The sequence below is a fragment of the Lolium perenne genome, chromosome 6 (genome assembly GCF_019359855.2).
Source record: "Lolium perenne isolate Kyuss_39 chromosome 6, Kyuss_2.0, whole genome shotgun sequence".
NCBI lineage: Eukaryota > Viridiplantae > Streptophyta > Magnoliopsida > Poales > Poaceae > Lolium > Lolium perenne.
Genome location: NC_067249.2, coordinates 256,874,092 through 256,896,537, shown reverse-complemented (window position 1 = coordinate 256,896,537; position 22,446 = coordinate 256,874,092). Strand labels below are relative to the sequence as shown.

At 46.8% G+C, this 22,446-nt stretch overlaps 3 protein-coding genes across 3 annotated transcripts; 2 read left to right on the top strand and 1 right to left on the bottom strand.

Moving 5' to 3' along the window:
• Positions 1-3,864: 3,864 nt before the first annotated feature.
• LOC127305283 (fatty acid elongase 3-like) lies at positions 3,865-4,995 on the bottom strand. The gene has a single exon (XM_051335695.1). The coding sequence runs from the start codon at positions 4,938-4,940 to the stop codon at positions 4,044-4,046; it is 897 nt and encodes a 298-aa protein (XP_051191655.1). The 5' UTR covers positions 4,941-4,995; the 3' UTR covers positions 3,865-4,043.
• Positions 4,996-11,400: 6,405 nt separating this feature from the next.
• Positions 11,401-12,367, top strand: LOC127305282 (uncharacterized). The gene has a single exon (XM_051335694.2). The coding sequence runs from the start codon at positions 11,797-11,799 to the stop codon at positions 12,178-12,180; it is 384 nt and encodes a 127-aa protein (XP_051191654.1). The 5' UTR covers positions 11,401-11,796; the 3' UTR covers positions 12,181-12,367.
• Positions 12,368-20,788: 8,421 nt separating this feature from the next.
• LOC127305281 (uncharacterized) lies at positions 20,789-22,154 on the top strand. The gene has a single exon (XM_051335693.2). The coding sequence runs from the start codon at positions 21,053-21,055 to the stop codon at positions 21,437-21,439; it is 387 nt and encodes a 128-aa protein (XP_051191653.1). The 5' UTR covers positions 20,789-21,052; the 3' UTR covers positions 21,440-22,154.
• The last annotated feature ends 292 nt before the right edge of the window (positions 22,155-22,446 follow it).

Sequence of the window (22,446 nt, the reverse complement as noted above, 5' to 3'; positions counted from 1 at the left end):
TTGGAAAAAAGCTAATCTACAACCTTATATTCCGAAACAAATGCCAAAAATCTATAGGCACTATAAAAAGGAACGGAGGGAGTATTATTTAGACCTCCAAGAAGGTTTTTTCAACCCAAACTTTACCTTATACCATCCACGTAATTTTGTTTTCTTTTCTGCGGCAACACACAGATTCGTGCTATTTTGCATGTATGGCAATCATCTTTAATTCCCGCAGCAACGCGCGGATATAAGATGTTTTAGATAATGTTTGTTGTTTAATAGTAGTGGAGATAAAAATGGCAAAGTTTTTCCTTTTCAAAGAAAAATGTAGTTTTAAATTTACGAATAAAAGGGGATATATGGTATGCTAAATTAGTGATCGTTGTGTGGGCAATTACGAGCATATAGCAATATATGTTTCAGGAGACAGGGCACGTGCTTGCGATAAGACAAGTTTTTCTTTTCAAAAATTCCACCGATCTATTAATAATCATCAAGATTAGTACAAAGAGGTTCGAAATAATACAAAAAACAAATAGATCATTGGACCACCTAACGACAACTACAAACACTAGCGCGAGTCGAATGCACGCCGCCGTCCTCACCCCTCCATTACCGAGCCAGGCAAATCTTATCGTAGTAGAGGTTGTGCTAAGGCCACGAAGGTAGAATGCGCCAGTACAACAACCATTGCCAATGATGAGAACTGTATATCGAAAGAGACTGATCTAAAACCAAACCAACGATCACAAAAACCGACTGGATCCCAGAAGATCCGCGGGACACGACTCCACGTGCCCTCCGCCGACGCTACACGCACCAACGGAGCGAGGATAGGGCGGGGAGGACCTTATTCTGACTTCAGGATGTAGCCGCCGTCTCACCATCCCGAAGAAGACATAGAAAACAACTACACGAAGAACTGAAACCTTCCCGCCGGCGAGAGGCCACGGTCCGCCACGCCTCCAAGGCCCAAAGGCCACCAGAGACGGAGCGGACCAGCAACATCGCCGGCGAGAGGGACGAAGCCCTATATGGGTTTTAGATGCGCCTCAACAATCGCCTCCTTTGTCCTGCCCCGTAAGATAAGTTCTGTGTGAAGACTAAACGATTAAATCAGCCAACCTCTTTGTTTAATGACTGGAAAATCTATATGGCTAGGATCTCTCACCCATCTGCAACCAGCTAAAACCGCACCTTGGACCGGTTCCTCCCTTTATAGTAGAGAGAGGAGATTTTTGACACCGCCCGTCGATCCAGCTCACTCGCCGGCGATTCGAGGGTTTCCTCCTCCCCCCGGCGACCGCTGTGGCGGTGAGAGGTCCAAAAGATGGGTGATTGTTGACAGAAAAAGTGACATAGGCCACAGCCGTTCCAACAACAACCCCGGAGCCACTTCTGTAGTTGTAGTAGTAATAGTTGACAGAAAAAGTGACGTTGATGTGCTATGACTGATGTGAGAGCTCATGTTCATCTCCCAGCCTCTCACGGTAGCTTATGGCGCCGTAGCCTATGTACCACGTACTCGTTGATCTCGTAACCGACGCTAATTCGCGGACGTCGACCTGCTAGCTTTTCTCCTCCGATCCACTGATCTACACCATTCGTCTCGTGCGGTGCTTGATTTTCTTGGACAATCGACGACGACGGTTTGATGTCGATCGGTACGTACTGGGGAAGGGAAGCCGATGGATGGATTTTTCTAACCGCGCGACAGTGTGCTGCCAATGATGTCTTGTCACAGAAACATGCACGTTTCCGTCAATCTGGATGACGACCTGATGAGCGGGGATACTCTTGTCTGTTTTCTAGTATCTCAAATCAGTTTTAATCGATGCGGATACCACGTACTACATACTCGTGATCTTCACAACTCGGATCGGAGGAAGTATGTAGCTAGCTACAAGCTCAACTGCTCAAGAACATTAACACAAAAGATGTACGCATGCTTTAATACAAAATGCTCCCTCCCTCCGCATCGCAAGCTAACGAAATTCCATGCTTGCAATAGATTAGTACCCTGGCCTGTTTTCACATGATAGACACGCTGCATATGCTTTAAGCACTAAGCAGCAACCTAACTTAAATATTCCTGTTCTTCTTCAGTCATGGTCCGCGCCTTTTCGGGTGCACTGCCTAGCTAGTTCCTTTCTCAAAAGACAGACGTGAATAAAGCAATATCTGTTGGTAGAGCAGCATGCATTTGTTAACTGCTACCTCCATTCCAGTGCCTGGGTAAATCTTATACTGTTTGCGACAGTTAAATTACCTTGAATTTGATCAAGATTTTAGAAAAAAAATCATTAAGATGTACAATTCAAAATCAACACCGTTGTGTACATTATGACATATATTTTTTCATGTGATATCTATTAAAATATCATAGTTCTTGATAGTATATTTCTAAAAGTTCGATCAAACTTTGCTCAGCTTGATTTGTTTTTTTAAATAATCCTTATTTATTGGAACGGAGGGAGTAACCATCATCTTTTAGGCCTCAAACAGAATTTTTTTATGCCAGCAAAACAGAGCAAACATACTACCTATATATGAGTCGTAATATTCCATATATAGAGTATAAATGGAATAAATCATATGACATGATCCAAGAAATTTCTAGGTCTCAACTTTACGACATGAGATGACAAAGACTAGAATTGAAATATATAAAACAAGAACCTTTTTAAAGCATACAAGCCAAACCCGGCTTATGAATTTATATACAGATGGCTGACCTTTTGATGCCTGCATAGAAAAGGCCATTCCATTCTGAAGACCTGTCGGAGAAAAATACACACAAGTGGCACAGTTGCAGTAAAGTTAGATGCATGTATTCCACTTTTCTCCAATGGAGTATCTAGAAACCACACTCATCGTCTTGTTCTAGACCACAAAGGTTTCTGGAAGAACCGACCTGATGCATCCATAGACCGGACTGGCTTGTGGGTTTCGCCGGTGAGCACGTCATCAGGCACTGATCGGTATGGGAACCCACGGCCCTGGGCCTGGCTGAGCCCACACGTACACAATCAGGTTTGAACAGGAGCCTGAAACACGGTTGCGACGCCTCATTATCGTCTACTACCTGCAGCATTAAGCATCGTGTCGCTACATAGCAACGAGTGACTAGGTGTATGCAGACAGGTTCAGACAACGCGGCGCCCAGTTTAATTTCAGATCGCTCCAGGTCCCGGAAACAGGATTACAGGAACATACAGTATCGAATATCGATGAAGACCTGGTGGTTTTGGATTTCTTCTCGTCTAGCTGCGGCTGTTGCCGCCATCTCCTCTTTTCTCTGTTCATCGGGGACTGTTAACCATGTGGCCACAAACAGAGATCACGCAGGGAGCCTGTGTGTTCTTGGACACTGAAGATATCATACACAAGAAATCGAGGCAGGCACAGATTCCTGTGTTCCATCCGGTTGTGATTCTCTACTAAACTTCCCCATGCCATCGCTTTTGTTTTGAGTTTTCATCTTGTTCGCTTCTGCGATGTCTGTCCACTTCACAAGACAACATGACAAAACAACAGGATATGGGGACTTTGGCATAAGCCATTCTAATCTCAACTCCTCCCAGGTGTGCTTGCACGTCTCTGTATCATGCATTAGGTGCACCGGCTGGTCAGTCAGTTGCCCTTATCAGTAACTGGCAGGCAGACAACACCAATCGCGTGCGTGTCTACTTACTATCAATCAAGCTTTCTTCAGAATCGCATATGGCACCTCAGATCTTCTGGATGAGCTGCGATTTCAGCTCAGATCACAGGCACACAACCAACAAGAAAGAAATTCGCAGCTCAAGCCTTCTGATCTCAACTCAGATGGAATGGAAGAATAACTCGAATCACATGGAGACATGCTACGCCGATCCATCTCTATAATTAAATTTCTATAATTTTGTTGTTTATATCAGCGCGCCTCCTCCGCATCTCATTGGGACGCAAAATTTCAGCCTACATATATATGTACACGAAAGATCGATGATCGATGATATGTTACATATGTTTTGGGGGGCGGGATCAATGGAATCAATCACCTCGCACCTCGCAAATCACAGCGCTTTCTTGCTTCCGGCGGCGGTGGCTCCCCCGTCGTCGTCGCAGACGCCGCGCTTGCCGTAGCAATGCAGGAAGACCCAGAGGAGCGCGGCGTTGAGCAGGGTGTTGAACCCCCAGGCCCCGATGCCGCTGCACCCGCCGGCGACCGCCCCGCCGAAGTGCATCCACACGAACCCGGCGTGGCACGCCAGGTTGCACCCGAGCAGCCCCACCTGGCAGGCCAGCGCGACGGGCGCGCCCCTGGCGGCGCGCGCGGCCGGCAGCCCGGCGCCGACCCAGAACCGGAACCCGAAGGCGACGGCGTGGGCCAGCGTGGAGGCGAGGATGGCGAGCACCTGGAAGGACTGCGAGAACTCGAGCCAGAGAAACGCCATGGCGACCGCCGCGGCGTGCGCGAAGACGCGCGCCGCGGCGCCGCGCCGGCGCTGGAGCACGGCGAGCAGGCCGCGCAAGGCGTGGAGGTAGCGGGAGAGGTAGTAGGCGTAGGACCAGAAGAAGACGCGGCCGGAGGAGCGGGTGCCCGGCGGGAAGCAGAGGAGCCAGCGGAGCGGCGTGGTGCGGCTCCTGCCCCGCCAGGACCAGCGCGTGTCCCGTATCTCGGCGACCGCCGAGAGGAGCGTGCCGGTGAAGATGGCGGCGGACACGGCGGCCATGAGGAGCGCGTGCGCCGGGGGCAGGGGGCCGAGTGGGAGGGGGCGTTTGCGGCGGAAGGCGGCGAGGAGCGCGTCGATGGAGAGGCAGAGGGGGATGTAGGCGGCGAGGAAGCCGAGGAGGAAGGCCCAGGTGGAGAACCAGAGGCCGCCCGAGGGGCTCCACCGGAAGCCGACGATCGCCGGGTGCTCCGCCAGCCAGTACCTGGCCACGTCGCCGGCGCTGGCGGCGGCGGCCATGGTCGGATGGACGGTGCGCAGGATGGAAACGGATTTGGGGAAAGAGATGACAAATATATATATACCCGTCTAGCCTTTGATTTCGTTTGTCGGTCATATGCTTTGTGGACCCGGTCAAGGACCTACCTATGTGTGGCTCTACGCCGTCCAGACAAGAAATTTTATTTGATTTATTTTTTGGTGGAAAAAATATTGATGTTTTTTTCTTAAAATGGCATAACAGTTCGCCGTCTTGTCTCGCTATCGATTATAGTTTTTTTACAGTTAAAAAATTAGATGTCTGCATCATGGTTCGAAAAAAGGGTCGTGCTTTCATTTTTCTGTTGCCGCAGGAGTTCATTTCGCATGTATAATGTATCGCCAAATAACTGGTTTGACTGGAGGTTTGATTTATTTAATATGGTCCGTTAGACTTGTGTAGCCAATTGAGCATTTCTTTTTGTTGCAACGCTCAATACAAAATTGCCCATGACCAAAAGCTGCAACTCTCAATACAAAATTGCCCATGACCAAAAGCTGCATATACAATGGTCGGCCCTTATTTGGATTTGTTAAATTCTCCCCTTCGATCTTTATTCCAAAAATCCCATAGCATTCGTCAGCTGCACTTCTCATTTGTGATATAGATCGTCGGTGTTTTATTTACTCTATCTAAATTCATCTTGAAGGGGGTGATCTATTATATACATCAAATGTATTCGTTCCGATTCATTTAAATTGATCCGCGCACAAAAAGTAAAACTCTTGTCCTCATTTAATCCATTTCAGGCAGTCGTGGCACACGATGAGGTGACACACATAAGGGAATCGGCGGCGGCAATGTGGGTGGTGGCGTTAACGGTGACACGTGAGCCCGCGGCCAAGGCGGCAGACGTGGACAGCCGAGCGATAATGCGCCCTACTACAATACGCATGTGTTGCTGCATTTTCGACCCAAATTTATGTCAGAATGCCTCGATCCATGTCTGTGGGGGAACTAAGGGTGTGTTCTCTTCCAGAACCAAGTGGAATGGAATAGAATCATTCCGCACTTAGAGCCAATTCTTGTGTTCGGTTGTGAAATGGAATGGAACCAAGTGGCTCCTCAAAAGAGAATATTCTCTCCATATACGGAATGCACCCATTCTACCGAATCAGTGGATATGGTGCAACGGTTGTTAACTAGCCGCTGTTAATTACTAAGCACTCCACTAATCCAGCTAAAAACTAATTAGCCATTGTTAATTACGATTTTGAGATTAAAAGGATCATTTGCCATTGTTAATTACGATTTCGAGCCAAAAAACTAAAGGTTAACCTCATTTCGTCCTGCTCTCAAATTCCTCCGAGTCAAAAAAATATTGTTAATTATGATTTCGAGATTAAAAAGGTCATTAGACATTATTAATTACGATTTTGAGATTTAAAAATCCATTTGCCATTATTAATTACGATTTTGAGACAAAAGATTAGTTTAACCTCACTCTGTTTTGCTCTCCAATTCCTCCAACCGAACAAAAAAGGTACCATTTTGTTCCTCCTTTTTTTCCGGAATCGAACGCGGAGATGGAACCATTCCATTCCTCTCGAACGGAACCATTTCATTTCATTCCACATCGTTCTAGAACCGAACACATCCTAACATACCTGGAGCCTGGGCACTTGCTCGGGCTTCCGACCAAATGCGCAGCTTAATTTCATGGAAATTAGAGCAACAAAAAACTATTACTTAGATTTTAAAAACTTCTTTAAGTCCATCGCCATAGGCGGATCTACCATCCCTTTTGCCCGGGCAGTCGCCCAGGCTTCGGGCCGGCCGGCAAGCCTATTTTCCCTCCAATTTCATATGTATTTGATAAAAATTTAACACATCAAGCTTGTTTGCCCAGGCTTTAAAAATTTTCTAGGTCCGCCTATGTCCATCACTAATCCACACCTTCATATCTATTTTAGTCGTGCCGGTCGAACATGTTTTATGTTTCCTCTGTATCCTCGCGAAGAGAACCACAGCATGGGTACATAGCAAAGTAGCAAAACAGGATCGATTGCAGCCTACGTAGCTCGAGTTGCGCACTTGCGCACATGCGTACAACTACGTTGTTGTTGTTGAGGTGGGAATGTACTAGTGTACTACTCTATCCAGATAAGCTAGAGAGGCCAAACAAGTGACGCGCCGAAGATAAGCAACGCATACGTACGCAAAGGCAGCGTGTTAGATCAGTTGTGGATGTCTTGTGCGTACACCGTGGGACCCTACGCTCGCTCGTGTCGTTATTACAAGCACGGAGCTTTTGACCTGTGACTTTGATCCAACATTCCAGCCTGAACGAACGAACATATGGATCCATAACCTGTGACGTCACCCACACCTGTCAAATTGTTATAATATACGTATGTCAAATCATGCATGCACGTGTAATGCCATTTGGAAAAAATAAACACGTGGCTGGTTTTATTCGCCACAGCATGCACCAAAGCTGTGTGCCCCTTTCTTTCTTTCTTGAGATTTATTAAAGTTCCTCTCCATCTAAGATTGCAACTTATGGTCATTTTGTGTAAGCTTGCACTGGTATTTTGTATTCTCCTCTGAGAAAACGGCAGAACTGCTGCCTTTGTTTATGTACAAAGTGAAAAAGCAATTTAAGTGCATTCGTTCGAAAAAAACCCTACAGGTCAGGGGTTGAACCCCGCAACCCAACACACTTTACCTAATTCCCACGGTTGTCGTGGCAGCCCCAAATGCTAGGTCCGCTGTTTTATGTCCTCAAAGGCCAAGGCGGCAAGTCGACAACGTCGCTATGTGTGAGGCGAGTGCTTTAGATTATGCGTATGTTCATTTCTTTCCATATATGTTTCAAATGGTGTACATGAATTTTTCACCAATGCACCGTCGTTCTTCCTTAGAGACTTCTGAGATCATTTTATCCCACCAGTTGGATACCCCATATGCGGAGGCGTCGTCCAGGTTAATTTGCCGGCATGGCCTGGCCAGTCCGGGTATTCACGTTATGACACACTGCTTTCAAGAAAGGGCAATCATTGCATAGCTGAATGTCCATTTCCGGAGCCTGGAGATGGGGTTGTAGGGCATTCTCTTAGGGCGAGCCTTTCAATTGTGAGAATTCTCCCATGTAACACCAGCCATGAGAAGAACTAGCACTTGGCCTGGCGCGGAGAATCTAGGAACGGAGCCTTAGAACTATGCTAAGAAATCCATGGAAGAAGAGTAGATCCCATTAGCCGTCCAGCTGGAGGAGATGGAGTCACGTCTGTTCGCATGCAACTGAATTTGAGACAAAAATTCCCAAAGCTTGACAAACTCAAACAATTGCATCGGAGAGTTGATGCGAGCGGCGGATCTTATCCATTTGTTATCTTGAAACTCCCTTTTGACCGCCTTGCCACCATTGCATAGGGATATAATTGTGGATGCACGGAAAAGATCCATGTCGGGTTCGTCAAAGAGCAATTGCATCCCCACCCATTGCCTTTCATGGCCAGTCCATTGATACGACGACCACTCATATTTTGTGTCTCTCAATATATTTGTCTCTTGAGATTTATTCATTTCCTCTCTCTTGAGATTTATTCATTTCCTCTCCATCTAAGATTAAATTGAAGTTTTCGAAGGTTCCAAATCCTTTGGAAGTTTTTCCATGGATTTTTTTGATTTCTAAGATTGAATCCTATAGAATTTTATTCTAAACAATAATTTGTTCGACATTCCATGAGAAATCTAACGTTCACCCTAGCCTCGTTGTAAGAATTTTTACTTTTCCTCCGGTTAAATCAGGTAAACTTTGATGAATATAAAAGCCTATAGAATTTAAATGTGAGCGACACATCAATCCTCCATTTTTATGTTACTTCATTTTTTGAAATCCTGCGAATGAAAGAGGCCCTGAAATATGTTGGCGCAATCCTATGATCGAAACGATAGCAATGCTAATATTTCCTTTGGAACGCACCCACTCATGTCATTTCCTAAAAGTCCTTTGATAAAATCTACTACTCCCTCAGTTTCGTAGTTCTTGACGTGCTATTCAAAATTTGAACCAAAACAAGACATGAATTAGGTAACGGAGGGAGCGAAAGAAAATAAAAGTGCTAGTAGAATTTATCTCTTGAGGGGATCCTGTGTTACAATGTTAGTAATGTTAAAAACACTAGTCGCCCCCATCCCTCCTCTCTGCCGCTACAGTAACTAGACATGCTTTCGCGAGATCTGGCCCGATCCCGAGCCCCTTCGGCGGCGATGCCGGCCGGAGGTGGCGGAGGAAAGGCGCCAGCCTTAGTTTTCTAGGCTAGGTTTAGTCTCCCGGCGTTTTGCCGGTTAGGTTAGGAGTAGAAGCTCTGGTTCTTGGCTTCTTCCAGAGCGGGCCGAGCGTTGGCGGCTCCCCTCTCTGCTCCGGTGGCCGGAGTCCAGGGGGTCCTCCTCGACCGATCTCTTCAATAAGGCCGGCGTCATCTTCTTCAAGCTCTTCCTCATGCCTCTTCTTCCGCTCCTGGCCGGCCTCGGTGGTGAGGGGGAGGGGTCGAGGAGGTTGTTAGAGGCTTGATCTGGAGGTGACTCGGGCTGTTTGCCTCTCCGGTGCTCTGGCACGGCACCGGGTGGCCCGTCGCTGGCGGCCTTCTTCCAGATCCGTGGTGGATCTGGGTTTGGAGCTCATTGGTGGCACAATCCTTCGATAAGGTGCCTAGGAATCATCAGTCGAAGAAGAAGGTGGCCTCTCTGCTCCCTTGGTCGGCCATGGTGGCGGGAGAGGAGCGTGGAGGTAAGCTGAGGTGTGGCTTTCCGACCTGACCGGCCGTGGTGGCAAGGGGGACGGAGTTGCAGATCAGTTCTTGCTCTTTCTTTCTTCCTGATGATGCTGTACTCGTCGCTGCTGGTCCCTCTCTCGATTCCTCATACTCCATGGTGGTGGCGTGAGCTCGGGATGGGTGTGCTGGCGGTGATGGTTTCTCTGTGGAGCTCATCTCCGACGTTCTTAGGCGGATTCCGTCTTCACGTCGGACTCAACGGCAGTAGGGCTGCCGCTCCGATGCTGGTTGCTCTGGCTGTCGGTGTTCTCCTCGGCTTCGTCTCCAAGTGGCTTGTTCCTCGGAGATGCGGCCGCAGACCGTCGCCGGAGCTGGAACTGGAGGTAGAAGACGACGGAGGACTTGACCGCGTGTCGAGTTTTATATAGGGTCTTCTTTGCTATTTGTCTTGGATCCCTGTGTAATTCTCTGTATTCATAGGATCTGCTTGTACTCCAGCTTTTTTTTTTTTTTTTTTTTGAGAAACTGTACTCCAGCTTTTAATATAGCAGCTTTGATCGGGTGTGTTTCACCCGGCGACTTGTTCAAAAAACAAGTGTTAGTAATGTTCGTGGGCTGGAGTGGCGTATGCCATCTTTACGTATTGGGGGACTTGTGCTCAAATGTATCAAGCATAACGGGCCCGTTTTGATTGTGCTAGTTGATTCGAGTCAAAGCAATGAAAGCCGTGTTGCTACGGGAGGGCTGGGTGACTCCTATATTCCATTCCTTCTTTCCTTCTTCTCGGTCGTCAGAATGAGTTGAACTGCCGCCGACGACTTGACTCCCATTTTTTTCCATTAGCACCAAAAGATTATCTGTCTGCTTATTTGGCTGACTTGGAAAGAGAGAACTTGTCTCATTTGTTTGATTGAAAGTACTCCGGCCCAAAGTAAATAACTAATACTCCCTCCGTTTCTAGATATAAGTTGTACTCCATCCGGTCCTATTTAATTGACTCAGATTTAGAATAAAGTTGTAGTCAATTAAATAAGACCGGAGGGAGTATAATTTTTTGAGAAAAGTTTTCAAAATATGAGGAATATTGTGCTGGACAACCTGTGTGGATTTTTTTTTGGAAAGTTTCCTTGTCTTTTCAAAACTCCTCTATTTTCTCATGTTAATTGTACATGATCAATCCCGCCAAGTCCTTGCATGATTTTTCCTCCTCGTGCATTTTTTAATTTTCGTACCAAAACCTATACACCTAGTAACGGAGGGAAGATTTGCATGTATCTATAATTATACACACCAAAATATGTGTAGACACATTCGAATATAGACCGGAAGAAGTTCCTTAAGAATATGACTGAGGGTAGGGGCAAGAAAGTACAAAGCAGGCAAGCAGACAGATACCTCTTCGGTCTTCACCAGTGTCGACGAAATACGGAGTATGCCACAAGTAGTCGTGGCGTCGTGCGTACAAGTTTGACCGGCATACGTACGTACCGGCCGTATGCGCTTTGTTTCTTTGTCGCGTGGTTGGTTGGACGTAGTCCTGGACTCGTGGTCATGGTCATGGTCGCCTCGGCAGTCGGCATGGATCGCTCACGCACTTGCCAGTAAATTCCACGCGATATTGTGTACGTTGAAGTGTTGAACTCGTACGAACAGCCGGTCAGTGTTACTTTGCAGATAGGAACAAGGAGAGATCGATACATCAACGGCAACAGGCTTGTAATTGGGCGGCACCGTCGTCGATCGATCCGAGGTGTCCGTCCAGGTGTTGGGAGCCCGTCGATGCGCCCAACAAGCAGCTTTAGCTGGCAGTAGCAGCCACGGGCACGGCAAGGCGCCGCGATTGGCCGGACCGGCCACGTATTGGGCTGCGCCGCCATCCCTACCTCACTCACGCCCATCTTCTCCTTCCCTTCCATTCCGTTCTAGAAGGCTCGCACCGCCCCACTCATACGCGCGTGCCGCTCCACTATATAAACCTCTGCTCCCGCCGGCCTCTTCTCCCTACTCCATACTCTGCTTTACTCTGCATTTCCTCTGCTTCTTCGTCCTCCTCGTCTTGCAACACATCCACGTCTACCGTTGGGCGAGAGCGCTGAGATTCGGCCGGGATCCATCCATGGAGCACGCACACCACGAGCTGATGCTGAGGCGGCCGGCCTCGGGCCACGAGGCGGCGCTCCGGTCCGTCCAGAAGCCGCCGTCCAAGCCGTGGCGCACCGGAGGCCTGGCACCGGCACCGACGCCGCCCAAGGTGTACCGCGTGGAGCCCAGGGAGTTCAGGGACCTGGTGCAGAGGCTCACGGGCGCGCCCGCCGCGAGACTGCAGCAGCAGCGCGCGGCGGTGGCGCCGACGCAGCCCGTGGTCGTGCGCGTTGGCACCGGCGCCACCGGAGTGGAGACGGTCGGGCCGATGCACGCCGCTGCGCCGTGGTTATCGTTCCCGATCCTGGCCCCGGTGGCGGCCATGCACCCCCGCCTCGACGGCAACCAGCTGATCTGAATGTCAACTGAAGCTGTGTCCACTGCTGATGATCTTGTACATCCTTTTTTCTCCCCTTTTTTTTTTCTAATTCTAGGACAATGAAGCTAGCGTGTAAATTTTAAAGGAGCAGCCTAGTAGAAATAGAAAAATTATTTGTAATCTTGTATGAACTGTGTTTTAAGTCTTTTTTCTCTTTCGGTTTTCAGCAATACCAGTCAAATGCAGCCGGAGATTTCTCAAATGAATTCATATTTTTTCCCTAAATTTATTAATTATGTTCAAATTTAAACAAATTATTTAAATACTGGTAAATTTGACCCGATGAAAATATTTTTAAGTGGCAACCGAAATAATCGGTTTTCAGCGAGATTTTGGTAACCTTGGCCGAGAAAAAAAGAACTGAGATAGACACACCCGTTGTCATCTTGATGCGTTGCTCTCTTTATGCCTTATAATTTGCTCTCGCCCTTTATAAATCGTTACATGCTATCACTTGTTTCATAATATAATCTTTCTTTTAGCAATATTTTGATGTTAGCATCTTTTGAGAGAATTCTGGGAACATATACAATATGATTTATAGTAAGAAAATCGGTTTTGCTAGTTGTTAATTCTCAGTCGAGTCCTAACCATTAGATTTGCATCTTCATTCATGCATTTTATTTGTAAATTGGGTCGCAAATGAACTTTTCTTGTTGCGTGTGAGGTTGCTAATAAAAAGTACTCCAGAACCATTAGATTTAATTCCTGATTCATGCTAATCATAAGTTATAACTGAGGACATTATTTGACTGAGCACTTAGTGAAACTACACCCATATTTTTATTTGACAAGGTAGTTAGCTCCTAAATTTCGGTGGGAGAGATTATTTTAATATTGCACTATTCAAAATCGAAGTACACACTCACACTCGTTTACCTCTCTTTAGTACTTCCTCCGTCTCAAAATATTATGCCTATAATTTTTGGTCAAAGTCAAAACTTTTAAAGTTTGACCAGCTCTATAGAATAAGTGTCAATATTTAAGAACTCAAATAAGCATGGTTAAAACTATCATGACATATATTTTAATATCGCGTGGATTCGGTATTGCAGATGTTGATATGTTTTTCTGCACCATATAACTGACAACCTTTTTTTTATTTTGACTAAAAGACTTGAAAGGGGAGTACTCCGTTGTCATCCCTTGCCCTAAAACTTTGCTGGATAAATTTTCTTGCTGAAGGCATTATTTTGGAAGCTAAAACTTTCTCGAGGGTAAAACCCAGGATCTACGATTGAACGATGACATCGCTTGTGGATTGTTTCTTTCTTGGTGGTATTGCTTTTGGAGAATCTCGTTTATAGCTTAGGTGTTGTCTTTGGTGGTGGTTAGAGTGCTACTTTTGCGAGTTGTTCGTCAGCATGACGAGGTCTTTTTTTTCTTCTTAATTGTGTGCATATGTGATGTCTTTCGGCATCTTATTGGTGCAGAGGTAGAATGTAATTGGTATTTTCATGATATTAATGTATTTATTTTATAAAATATGTGTACAAATTGGAAATGAGATTTATTTCCAACAATGGTAAATAAGTAGTAGACTATGTCATTGTAAGTTCATTTGTGTTTTTGGGTAACTGTACACCCTTTCTTTGCATATGTGAGAGCTTTCTAAATGTCACGATTCTTGCAAAGTAAAAAATAATGGCTTCTAAAATAGCTCAACATTCGAAGGTCGGCCAATTGTTTCTTAATTCAGTTACAAATATGTGGCAATTATGGATTCTACATTGTCATTTAATAATGTATTCCCCATTGAATGTAGCTCTATATAGAGCAACTGGTTTAGTTAAACACCCCACTGCAACGGGGGAGGTATCCACTAGTTATACTAAACTTGTATACTTGTTTGTAACCCATTTTAGTCAACTCACGGGTATACTAATATGTTTTGCTGAATTGAAACCATTTATTTTATAATAGAATGTTTTTTACATTTCAAAGTCCTAATTTAGTAAAATGTTTGCAAAATAAATAAATATGAAAATACTTATCTTCTTGCATTAATTTGTGCCACTTGCTTGAATATAATGTATATGCCCGTGTTTGTATCCTTACATATCTTGAAAGTGCTCTCTAACTTGTATCCTGCACGAATATCTTGAAAGAAGTTTCTACTAGGATGATTATTTTGTAAGGAAAAAAGAGATAGTAAAGGATGAACTTTCATGAAGGTAACGTTACACAACATTTTACACGCATGATTATTAATATTCACACGCATAAATGGGTAGCACCAGTGCCCTGTCAATGTGGAGTCCACTTGAGCATGCATGTGGGGTAAACCTAATTAGAGCCCACAATGGGGACGGAGACCAACTCCGAATATAATTTTAAAGATAATTTGTTTGAACTTCTACAGAAAATTACTTAAGTTTGTTAAATCCACCCCTAGATAAGGCATACACCAAATCACTGTAAGTGTAATTCACAAGGTGACGTGGAAGATAAGAAACGCACATATATCAGATCTTCACCTCTTAGGGTGAAAATGCTTCGTGCGGTTGAATTGCATGCATCTGGATGCTCATTTGCGGGTTGGCCAGACCGCTCGCTCAGTTTAAAGATTACCTTTTTCAAATACACCATTAGTTCTAAAACGAGTATAACTTCTGCACAATAAATGCAAATGAAATTTTGTTTGCATATTTGATTTCCTTGTGACGATCTCTTCAAAATGAGTCTAATATTAGATATTTTAAAATTTATTTCAAAAAAATTGTTAACCGGATCTACTGAGTTTTTTTTATTGTTTGGGTATGTAGTCCGGACTACATGTCCATGTAGTTTTGCAATATATCGTGCATGATTTATAAAGTTCTTCCAAATTTATTTAAATAGTACATTTAGTACTATTACACAAATAACAGCTGTAGAATCTCTTTTCACGTGAAGTACCATTAGCCCAAATCTTGAGGAACGTGGATTTCAAGTAACGTCTATGACATTAACTTCGCCCTATTTTAACTTCACAAACTACGTGTCGCTCGTAGGTACATTTCTATGTCTTTATATCAGGCATGCACACTGCTATATTGTTGATGTGGCTTTTCTTTTAGCGAATTTGTTGACCTGAGACTCTGAAGGCTTCCAGATTAATTGGATGGAACAACTAGGGCGTGTTTGGTAGGCTGTGCGGCTCTTGGCTCGCATCGACCTAGCAAAACTTGGCTCATTTGGTTGCCTGTAAGCCCTCCGCGTTGTGGCAGAATCGGTTCTCAAAGTACCCCTGGGACATGCCCTGGAGGAACGCCCGAAATGGCAGTTTTCAGTAGGCATGTTCCGTTGTCGTGCCATTTTCCACGCCCTCGTGCAACGGTTGCACGCGTGGAGAAGCGCGGGAGACACCGCGCTGTCTTGGCCCTCGCTCCCCACTTCCAGTCACCGGTTCCCTCCTTCTCTGTCCCTCCATTTACTCCTCTCACTAACACTCACTGCCCTGTCGCATCAACCACCGCCCATGGCCTACTCGCCTCCTCCTCCTCCTTCCGCTCCAGCGCTGATGGATCCCACCGTCTGGCCGATGGTCACGAGGTCGAACGAGGCGCTCCTGCGTATCATCCGCGAGTACGAGGCCGTCGGCCGCGATTCGGTGGCGCAGATCAATTACGGTCGCGTACCCATGCTGAATCGGCTGTCGCCATTCATGAGTACGAGGCCATCCGGCATCACAACTCGCAGTACGGGCGTCGCCGCTCTTCAAGCCGTCGGGATTCCACCGGCGGATCCCTCGGCTCCGGTTTTTTTTTTTTTGACCCTTGCCCCCTAGGGTTTCCGTCGGCGAGGGCGGCGGCAATGGCGGCAGGTGCACCGGGCTCCAGCAGGGAGATGGAGCCCCCGCCGGGGTTCGCGTCGACCCCGATGCACGCGCCGATGCCATGGGGCATGCCGTGTCCGGCTGCTCTGAATGGCGCGCCACACATCGCATCACCGCCGTTCGGCCGACCACGTGCTCGTCGACAACTCCATCGGCACCCCGCTTCTCGACCACGTCACCGGCGCCCTACCAGACGACCTACGCTCCGGCTCCGGCTCCGCCTCCTCCTCCACCCGGATTTGGACTGCGACCACCTCGAGGACCTGCCGGCGTCTGTGCTCGTCCTCCTCCTCCTCAGACTAGGCCGATGTCACTCCACCCCATCGTAAGTACTCTCACACGCTCCCTCATCTGATCGATGCTAGTGTAGATCGATTTGATTACATTGTAGATCAGATAGTTGTCCGATAGATGTGAACGTAGATATGATTGATGTCAATGTGCGTTGCATGTCATGGCCATGCCAAGCTCAAGGTCCATCTTGTCCATGACATTGCTTGACATTGCCAAGCTCCATGATGGACTTGACAATGTCAAGCCCATGACATTGCTTGACAATGGCATGCACTACATCATGGACTTGTCATTGCCATGCCGTATGATGGAGCTTCACATTGCCATTGCCATTGGCATTGGCATGCCCTTTGATAGAGCTCCATCATGGACATTGGCATTGGCATGATGATCTTGTTGTGATTGTCATGGCCATCATGGAGTTGATATGCAGAACTGGCTAACACTTTGCATTGTCATTGCATCTGCAGAACTGGCCATTCCTGGAAACCTTCCCGAAAGGACTCATACTGGACGCAAGGGACATGGCCGTTCGAGTGCATCTTCGTGACCCCAATGTAGGGTTCATGCAAGCGAACTAGCAGATCACCGCGCCAAGGGTTCACGCCGGCCGTCCTGCTGACCTGGCCACGCTCCTAGGTAGCGGGTGCCGGCGTTCTTCGTGTAGGTGGAGCGCACGGACCTCCTTGCCCTCGCCGTGCCTCCCTACATGGAGCATCTCCTGATCACCAAGTACAAGCTGAAAAACAATGGCCCACCGGTGAAGGTGTACTTGTACATGGGCGAGCGCTGCGAGTGGATGGTGCAGCTCCAGTGGACGGGCCAGCGCGTCGGCTTCATCAAGTCCTGGAGCGAGTTCGCCGCCAGGCTTCGCCTCCACGTCTATGACACGATCGTCTTCACACCCAAGGACGACGACTTCAAGGTTAATGTCTACAGGAAGGCGACTTCGTGCTCCAGCATCTTCAGCTGCAGGAGGCATCGGGAGGGCCCTTATGCTGGTCCTCGTCGTTAAGGTGCAGGTGCTTGATCCCTGTCTCTGCTGCTGTTTGATCGTTTACTTGTGCTCGCCTCTAGGAGGCTGTTAAACACTTGCTTTTGTGCATATGTGACTGTTATGTTGGCCGGTAGAGGCTGTTGAACATTGCTTTTGGACCTGGGTAGTCTGCCCCTGGTTTTATGTAGGCGTCTTACAACTCTGACGCTAGGATTAGGTACCAAGTACTATGTTCCGTGGCCCGTGGCCCGTTCACGACGCGTAGGGGCGCCCGTCTCACTGCGCCAGTGGTGCAGAAATCCGACCCAGCCTACCAAACGCGCCTCGAATGTACTACTTCCCCTGTCCGTTTTAATCGGCGCAACATAGGTACATAAGAGCACCTCCAGCCGTCTCCCTGACGAGGCCCCCGGCAACCCTTTTTTTCATCCGGGCGGCGAAAAATGGCCCAGTTGCGCCCCCGGATCCTCGTTTTTGACCGAATTTAGGATTTCATCGATCTGACGAGCCCATGTCATCCCCGCCCCCCTAGGCGCGCTCGGGGAATCCGGAGGAAACAAAAGCGTGGGAGACGTCTGTAATATCCTAGGTTTAGAGGCTACAAAATGAGAGAACACCAAAGTGTGCATTGCCAGCTCACCTTCCTCTACGAGGGGGACGGAGAGATGATAGTCAAGGTGTTCGATGACACAGCGTGCCGCAGACACTACCACACCGGCGAATCCGTCTCGGACACCGATAATTAGAACTTAGAGTGTTATTTTTTTGCAGCGAATATAGCTACGGGCCAGTTGAAGCCAGTAGTGAATGTTTCTGGTTGTTCTTCCTCGAAAGAACCAACAGGGGTACCGTCACCAGCTGAATTTTCCAGTTTGGGTGACTGGGAGTGCCTGAGAGTGTTCTTTCTTGGCAGCGAACATACGGAATTAACACAACTGGTTTTTCCTTTTTTGCAATGTTTTTATTTGTGTCAACCATGGTTCAAACTATGTATTAGTTTGTGTAAACCATGTTCTCAATTATGTATTAGTTTGCGTAAAACCATGTTCCAATATGTAATGTTTGGAACTATGTTTAAATGGAGAAGAGGGAAAAAACAAGTACAAAAAATGCATCGCCCCGCTGGAGCCACTCCCAGACGTAAACGGACGCGTGGACACCATGACTTGGTTCGTGAAGAAGCGCGCCAAAATCCGTGCGCGAGACGCCTGATCTGCGCCGTAAATGTCTAGCATCATGGCCTCCTTTTGGACTTTATTTGCTATTCTGGCCATGTTGTGCACCTTTTGGACTCCATTTTTCACATACCATGTGCAAAATATGATGAACTTATTTGAGACCTCAATTCGAGCTAATTGGAGGCTATAATTTTGTGCAATTTGATTGTTTAACCTGTTTTCTGAATATTCCGAACCTAAAATGGCTAGCACCGGAAATGCGTCGGCCCGCTAGAGCCACCCTGACGCAAACCGACGCATGACAATTTTCGCGTCCGTAGGCCGATGAAAACGGACGCACGCGAATATTTTAGACGTCCAAAATGCGTCGGCCCGCTGGAGATGCTCTTAGCTAGCAGTAGCAGCCCACGGAAAGGCGCCGCGATTGACTGGCCACGTATTGGGCTGCACCTCCACCCCTACCTCACTCACGGCTATCTCCTCCTTCCTTTCTAGATGCTCAAAGGAGGGCTTAGTTTTATGGATATCAAAACTTGTTAAACTATTTATAAGCTTGATTTGCAGAATTTATTGAAGTATGTGGGCCGAATGGCTGTTTTGGGAGGCCGTTTGGGGGACACGGTTGCAAAAAACCGCCGCCCTCATACAAATCTCCTCCGCACCGCGACCCCTCCCCCCCCTATTTGGCCGAAAATGGCTCTGCTGAAAGTCAAATTAGGGGGAGGGGGGAGTGGAGATGCTCTTAGACATCTTTTTATTTTAGAGTCGTCCTGATACTTCGAATCACACCATACAACTGAATTTTCAAGAGCATGTACCATGATAAAAATATAAAGATGAATCCACAAATATTAAGAAATAACGAATTGAATAGTTTGATGAACAATATCCAAAGTATTGTTCACAATAGTCTTTTTTTTCACTGTATAATAAATTTGAACTTGATTTTTTTTGCATTATAAGGGTATATCATGTTAATTTACTGCACTTTTTTTCAAGCAATTTTTATATTGACACCCTTGAGAAAATTGGACCACCAGAACTTTCTTTATGCTTGAAATACACGTTTCTCACAATAAACAACATGACCGGTGACCGATGAAGCAATAAATGTTTGGGGATACACTAAAACCCGAGAGACTCGAGTGGTTGAGTCATGTCTTTCTATATATGACAAGGGTCAAGGGCGCATGATTCGTCTATAAATTAAAAGCTTTCTCCATGAAAACCAACACAATGTAGAACAACAGAATTTTAATGTGAAGATATGTGAGAAGAGTTGCAGGCTTGATTGAGAGAGCGGGTAATAAACCTTACTCTAAGTGGAAAGCAGACAACACATGGTGATTTGATGGGAATAGGATGTGCTGGGAATCCCGTTAAAACTATTAGCCCCTTGAATTTACGATCCTTCATTGATCGGTGTACTCACGTAGCACCCAGTTGTACCGCGATGCTTCAACTATCTAGTTTAGACTTGCTTGGGTCGGGGCTATAGTTCATTGGGTGTATCTATCAATGTGGTTTTTTGTTCATATGTGATATAGTGGTAAGACTGGTAGTTTAGTTACATCTAGCGGAAAGGAAAAGGCACCACAGAGAAGGCTTCCTAGCTCTTCTAGTTTACATGTCCTTTCTTGGAACAGATAAACGAGGTGGCGCAAGGGATTAGAGGCTTGGACACGTGGGGAATCAGGCCAGGGATCACTGCGCAACTGTCGAAAGATCTGTTCCTGCTCTTTTTAATCAAGCTTCAATTAGTCTCCTCGATAGATATCATAAAGCTCAGCGTGAATTTTGTAGTAAACAAAACGTTACAAAAAGATTTAATTTTTTTATTCAATTGATATTCTTTTAAAACACTATAGGCTACCTAGAATTGATTCGCCATGCTTGGCCCTCTCAGCCAGTTCTGATCAGCTAGGACGGTATATATACGAAATATAGACAGAAAGGAGTGTCTTAAGAATATGACTGAGGTGCACACTTCGGTTTTCACCATTGTCGACGAATACGAAGTGTGCAGCCAGTACTCCTGGTCATGGTCATGGTCGCCTCGGCAGTCGGCATGGATCGCTCACGCACTTGCCAGTAAATTCCACGCGATATTGTGTACGTTGAACTCGTACGAACAGCCGGTCAGTGTTACTTTGCAGATAGGAACAAGGAGAGATCGATACATCAACGGCAACAGCCTTGTAATTGGGCGGCACCGTCGTCGATCGATCCGAGGTGTTGGGAGCCCGTCGATGCGCCCAACAAGCAGCTTTAGCTGGCAGTAGCAGCCACGGGCACGGCAAGGCGCCTCGATTGACCGGCCACGTATTGGGCTGCGCCGCCACCCCTACCTCACTCACGCCCATCTCCTCCTTCCCTTCCATTCCGTTCTAGAAGGCTCGCACCGCCGCACACGCGCGCGCCCCTCCACTATATAAACCTCTGCTCCCGCCGGCATCATCTCCACACTCCACACTCTGCTGTGCTCTGACTTCTTCCTCTGCTTCTTGCAAACACATCCACGTCTACTGTCGGGCGAGAGCGCTGAGATCCGCCCGGGATCCATCCATGGACCACGTGCACCACGAGACGATGCTGAGGCGGCCGGCATCGGGCCACGAGGCGGCGCTCCGGTCCATCAAGAAGCCGCCGTCCAAGCCGTGGCGCGCCGGAGGCCTGGCACCGTCGCCGACGCCGCCCAAGGTGTACCGCGTGGAGCCCAGGGAGTTCAGGGACCTTGTGCAGAGGCTCACGGGCGCGCCCGCCGCGGGACTGCAGCAGCACCAGCACGCCGCGGTGGCGCCTACGCTGCCCGTGGCCGTCCGCGTTGGCACCGGCGCCACCGGACAGGAGACGGTCGGGCCGATGCACGCCGCTGCGCCGTGGCTGTCGTTCCCGCTCGTTGCCCCGGCGGCGGCCATGCACCCCCGCCTCGACGGCAACCAGCTCATGTAATAACTTTCAACTGTACGACTGCATCCGCTGCTGATGCTCTTGTACATCCTTCTTTATTTCTTTCTCTAGGACTAGGTTGCTAGCGCGTTAATTTTGAGGGATGAGCCTAGTAAAAAAAAATACTTTTAATCTTGTTACCTCGAAGAGTAAGGTAGACACACTAGTTTCCTCTGATGCATTGCTCTCCTCATTTCAAATACTACGCCCTGTTAACTATCTGACCTCGCCCTTAATAAATTACACTATGTAATTACTATATCAGTTATTTATGAATTCTGATTCGCCATCGAAGACTTTCAAACGTTGAAATAAAACAGGTGGAGGAGAGATTTCAAAATAGGTTAAGTAGTTGTAAAGTAAAATTACTAACTTTTTGCGGAAGATTAGTTCTTATCAATTAGCTACTAAGTAATATGGTGATGTATTAGATCTCACTATCCTGTAGTTGGACTAAGTTGGACCAATGGTTGATCGCGGCGGCGGCTTGTATAGTGTGTGCATGAGGTGGTCGCTAAAAAGTCTGATAAACCAGACGAGCGCTTCGGTTTTCTCTAGAGGGTTTGGTATGCAATTTTACGGTTTTTAGTTGGTGAGAGGTTTTCGCGGTTTCCGGGTTTTCGTGTCACGTTGTGGCTTTGGATTTTTAATGTACGATTTTGTGTCATAATTTCGTTAAATAATATAATAAAAAATACCTTATGATGCAGAGGTTGCACCATATTCTCCCTTTTGAAAAAGATATATGATTTCTTTCTTCCGAAGACTTAAAGAAGTCTTGCAGCGATTGAATTATATTAGGTTATAAGATTATTGCCGTCTTAAAGATCATCTTAAAGATCAAGGATGTCCGAATTCATAATCTTGAAGTCAAAATTAAAGATCTTCTAGGTCAATGGTTTTTTAACCTTCTTACCAAAAATGAGGTATGGCAAGCTATTCCAAAAAGGAATATATCGATTCTGTGCATGATCCCAAGTTTATTGAAAACTTGGTGACTCACACTTCTG